This window comes from Camellia sinensis, chromosome 7 (assembly GCF_055761805.1).
Source record: "Camellia sinensis isolate YWXY chromosome 7, ASM5576180v1, whole genome shotgun sequence".
Classification (NCBI taxonomy): domain Eukaryota; kingdom Viridiplantae; phylum Streptophyta; class Magnoliopsida; order Ericales; family Theaceae; genus Camellia; species Camellia sinensis.
In genome coordinates, this window is record NC_138967.1 from 110,001,397 (window position 1) to 110,006,849 (window position 5,453).

A 5,453-nucleotide genomic window follows, 5' to 3' on the forward strand; every position below is an offset into this window, starting at 1 on the left:
TTCAATTAATAATTTAGATAATTTTATTATTATTATATAGGTGAATATTTAGAAATTTTACTTTTTTAATTAATTCTATTAAATAAAAAATTCTAATAAAGAGGTATTTGTAATTTTTCAAACCATAAAAGGTAATTTATAATTTAAGTAAATCTCAATAAATATATTTATAATTTATTCTTAATTTATTTAATGACTTTTTTTTAACTAAAATCATCACGAGGCCTAAATAAAACTTTTACTCAAAATTTTATTTAAATTTGATAAAAATTTGATCCACCGTTTTATAGCACGTCGAACCATCCAAAGCATACTCTCTGTTTTCAACACCTCGCTCTCTCTGGTCATCTCTCTCTCTCTCTCTCTCTCTCTCTCTCTCTTCCTCTTCTCCCCGTGAAAAGCAGACCATAGCTTTAGCCAATTTGGGTATTACCCCCAAAGCCTCGAAATTAGCCTTTCGAATCCATCAGTCTCTCTCTCTCTCTCTCTCTCTCTCTCTCTCCCTTCACAATTCCTTCTAATTAGCCTTTTGAAATTAGCTCGCCATTGCCATGGCCATTTTCATCAACAAAGCCAGAACTACAATGACATGAAGAAAAGTCGAACTGGGTCTCTCTCTTCATCTTGCGTTTCATCTCTCTCTCTCTCTCTCTCTCTCTCTCTGTGTGTCTCTCACCCCAATTCGTCAGTTTGATTGCTGATGCGAGAGAGATTGAAGATCAAAATTTCTGCTAAATTTGGAGGACAATGAGAGGAGGAGATAGAGGGTGGGGAACAGTGCCACCGAGTGTAGCTCCGGTGAGTAGTAGTGTAGTAGATAGAGAAGACCATTGGAGCCATTTCGACAACTCTGTCGATGCGGTGTCGTTTGGGTTCGTTGCCACTGCCATTCTCATTTCAATGTTCCTCGTTATGGCCATCTTCGAGAGGTTCCTCCGCCCCCGATCCGCCGCTGCCGGCGGCCGGAATCCTGCCGATCTCGAGGCCCAGATTATGGCTGGCGGAAAGCTCAATTACCCTTCTCCCAAGGTACTCTCTCTCTCTCTACATTTTCTGGGTTCGCGTGTGTATAAAGCTATTTGTTCTTTGATATGCAAAGTTCTCTCTCTCTGCATTTTCTGGGTTTTTGTGTTTTTTATGAAATGCAATGTGTAGACCAACTAAACTTTACTGTGACAGTTATTTGATTTCTGAAAAATTATTAGGCATTTCCCAACTAGTATGTGATCATTCTCTTACCAATCATGATTCATCATCATAATTCATCATGTTTTCATATATTTTAACCACCTAATATAAAATCATAATATCCTAATCCTACTTTTTTTTCATCAATCACAATATATAGATAATCACCCTTGATTTCTTTGTGTGTAATTATGGCTAATCTTTGCAAATTTGACTGGTGATTAATGCTAATTATGGATGAGCCCTTGATACAATTATAGCTCTTAGAGGAAAGTTTGTTTTGGTGATTTAAGTTTGTTTTTTTTAACCATTGGTTGGTTGTAGGAAATGGCACAGTAAACCTGTTGGCCCTCACACACTACCTTCATTGATTGATCTTCTTTTGTTATTTTGTGATAATTTTCCACTTGAAAATTGTTTGCCTTTCTTTCAAAATCATTTTTAAGCTAGCTTTACCCTTTTGGTGGATCCTTAAGTTGGAAAAACTTTCGTCTTTATTGTTCATGTCATTGTTTGTCAAAATAAAAAACTACAATGAGACAAGTAGGTTGCTAGCAGGGTCCCATATGATATGATTTGGTTAATATCGGTTAGAGCATTCTCCACCCTTCACCATTTTTTCCATTAAATTTGTTCAACAAATTAGATTGGAAATTTGATTTGATATATTAGCTCAGGCCAGGGTGAGAATTACATTTTCATCAATTTTTTCTAAAAAATACCTAACATATGCCAAAAACCTCAATTTAGGTTAAAATATTGAAATCCATTCATCTTTTAACAATTTCATCGAATTTAAGTGAAAAAATAGTTGTTTGGAAATTTACAAAAGATTTGATTCATCCCTCATTTGATGAAATTTTTTTGTGAAAACTTGATTTCATAGTTTGATGAATGGGTTGAACCTATGTTCACGAAAAACTTTATCAAATTTAAATTTAATGAAGGATTTGGTGAAAGATTGAAGATGCTCTAAAGCTATATAAACTAATACAATCCAATTATTGACAATAAAAATTCTACTCAAACATAATTTTGTACAAAAAATCTATAGAACATGATGTGATAGTATTTTTTTATTTTATTTTATTTTATTTATAATTATCAACTGAAGTGTTATAAAGTTACAATTTTTTTGTAAATAAATTGTATTTGTATATCATTTGGCATTGTCACATCATGATATATGGGTTTTTATGGTATAAAAATTATGGAAGATTTATTGATTTCCATTGCACATAGATGATCCAACTAATAGGTCTCATACTAGACAAGCCAAGTTGGCATGCTTGACAAATTTGGTTTTTGATTACTATTCTTGACTAATATGACTTTGAACTATGAGAAACTACGCCAAAGCAGGCGCTAAATTTCTAGCCAAATTTGGCTTGAACACAAATTAAAAAGTGTTTAAATTACCAAATTGTCAACCACATATAATGACATCTCTCAGATGTTTCCATTCCGCAATCGCAACTAAAATATATTTCCAAGATAGCTTTCTTAGACATCAAATATTTTCGGGTAAAGTGGTTTAGTCATCCCACCAAGTTTGAATTCATCCAATTGGTAACCATTATGACATGTGGCCATTTTATTTTTAAGAAAAGTTCAGTTTGTTGATGGTTAGATATATTAATGTTTTCGTTGCGAAATTTGAGCTTGTTGATTGAAGGGTGATTATTTTAACAGTCCATTAATTTCATCATCTCCATGGAGGATGAGTAGGATGCTTTGGAGTATATATCTATATATAGTGGGATGCATTTGAAAATACTGCATTATTTTAGTTGAATATTGTATTACAACTGCACGAAAACACAACCTTATTTGATTGAGATCTTGGAATAATAATCCCTAGAATCCCAACGCATCACTTTTATTAAAAAGCGAGAATAAAAAAAAAAGGTACAATATTCATAGGTCTATGCCATTTTCTTCAAAGTTCATATAAGAGTGGGGGTTAACTCAAGGTGGCGATACAAATACACGATAAACATCTGGATTACTTCAATCTATTTAGATTGAACATTTTGGATAATATCAGTAATGTTTGCTTAATGTTGTCTGAGAAGGTTTATGAATGAAATGTTTTTTAAAGTATAAGCTATTAATGCATATGTAATTAATTTCAATGGTATGCTCTAGTGATTGTTTTAATAATCTTTTTATATACTTGTTCAACCTGTGACATGAGTTGGAGGGACATTAGTATAATGGGTGTGTCTGCTTTCCATGGTGTGTTTGGGCTAATGGGTCACATGTTTGGTCACCAACCATGTGTTCTTGTCCAAATTACATAAACAAAACAACCATAATTTGTAGTTTATTAAACTTTTATCGCATTAAAGCTGAGCACTTTAAACCAAGAAAAGATAGGAACCTGAAAGAATTTCCAAGAAATGTACCGTGAATGTGATGTGCGGTTCAGATTTAGGCGTTGTTTGGCATATACTAAAAAAGTCAAAAAGTCACTATCTTATTTAAGTCACATCATCTTATTTAAGTCACATCACATCTCTACCATATCACTTCAAACTCAACCCATATTTAATAAAATGTCAAAAAGTGCACTTATTTAGAATATCCCAAACAACCCCTTAATTTTTGTATAATGGGACCTACACTTGAAATGAATCTCTATCACACATTGTTTTTTTGGTATTTTTTAGGTACTTAGCATTGTTGTTTGTTACTAGGGCTGCAAACGAGCCGAGCTTTGCAGGGCATGAGCTCAACTCGATTGTTTATCGAGCTCGAAAATTTAGCTCAAGCTCGGGTCGAAGCTCAATAATTTTTTTTGCTATTATTTACATTATTTTATATATATAAATAATAAATTTATCCTATTATTTATACACATTTTTGTATTATTACTGCATTATTTAAATAAAGATAAACGAGCAAAACTTTACAAGCTAAGCTTATTGGAGTTTGAGCTTGGCTCATTTATTAAACGAGCCTAAAAGTCTAACTCGAGCTCATTTATTTGCTTAACTAACTAAGCCGATCCAAGCCCTTATCGAGCCGAGCTCGCGAATAGTTTGATTCATTTACAACCCTACTCCTAACCCTTGTAAAAAAGATCTAAAACTTGCTGCCAGTGATTCCTACCTAATGTCTAATTTAAGTTAGAAAACATTGGTTGGTTAAATAAATTGAACTGTATATTTCAATTTTACAATTGGATAGCATTTGGATTACACTAGATACGGTTTGAATCTGGTCTTTTGACAGGCCTACTTCAATGTAATGTGATTGCACTGCTTTGTTAAATTGGATTATAATTATAAGCTTGTTTGTGGTCCTGCTCATGTTGTGGTGTGCTTTCATGACATTATTTGCCCCTGAATTACTTTCTCAAAGTGTATACATGTATTTTATTTATTTATTTGGTTACATTTGCAGATAACCACTTATGCCAGAGGGGTGTCGGTGTTGATGCCTGGAGAAGACATTCCGACTTTCATTGCACACCCTGCTCCTGCACCGTGTCCTCCAGAGGGCATCTTGCGGCCCATCTATCAACATGACGCACTTTCCAAACCGTCCTCAAGCTTGGACACGAGCTGAAAAAGCTCACTGACTAGAAAAGAAAAGAAAAGAAAAGAAAAGAGGCACTGCTCAATTCACAGCATTGAACAACACTTTCAGAGAATTTGAAATTTGTGAGCTTAGATCGATCTCTGCAGCCGACACCCAAATTGCCGACACCCAAATTGCCGGAGAAGGTCAATTTTAATAGATATATGCTCTCCTCATTTTATGTGAATATATAGAAAATTCGCAAACCTTGCCTTTCATATGTTCATAGCATGCCCTTCCACTAACCTGACATGAATTGGGTCATATAATTGGTGATGAAATGCATCGGTGATCTTTCCTTTCTGAGTATTTGGCGTGGATGAATTTTGAAAATATGGAACTATTTGTGTAATTTTAAAGAAAGTTCAACTATTTAAACATGGTTTGTTCGTAGAATTCATGTGATTTATCCTTTTTAGAAGGAAAAGTGAGGATTTATTGCAATCATGCGAAGTTTTGGTTTTAACATTTCATGCTGTTTAAGACATTCCAAAATTTTGAGGAATAATGTGAAATTTGCTTTTCTTATAACTGAATGGTGAACCAAAGTTGGGAATCATTGATTTAAGGGAAGGGTAATGCCATCTGGACTAGGGATGGCAATTTGAACCCGGCTCGACGGGGACCCGACCCCCCATCCCCGATAAGAGCGGTTTTTCCCCAAAAATACCCCCGACGGG

At 34.2% G+C, this 5,453-nt stretch overlaps 1 protein-coding gene across 1 annotated transcript; it reads left to right on the top strand.

The window, feature by feature from the left end:
- Window positions 1–286: 286 nt before the first annotated feature.
- LOC114310145 (uncharacterized) lies at window positions 287–5,169 on the top strand. The gene is made up of 2 exons (XM_028256044.2): window positions 287–1,029; window positions 4,597–5,169. Exons 1-2 carry the CDS (start codon window positions 748–750, stop codon window positions 4,759–4,761), a joined length of 447 nt encoding a protein of 148 aa, XP_028111845.1. The 5' UTR covers window positions 287–747; the 3' UTR covers window positions 4,762–5,169.
- The last annotated feature ends 284 nt before the right edge of the window (window positions 5,170–5,453 follow it).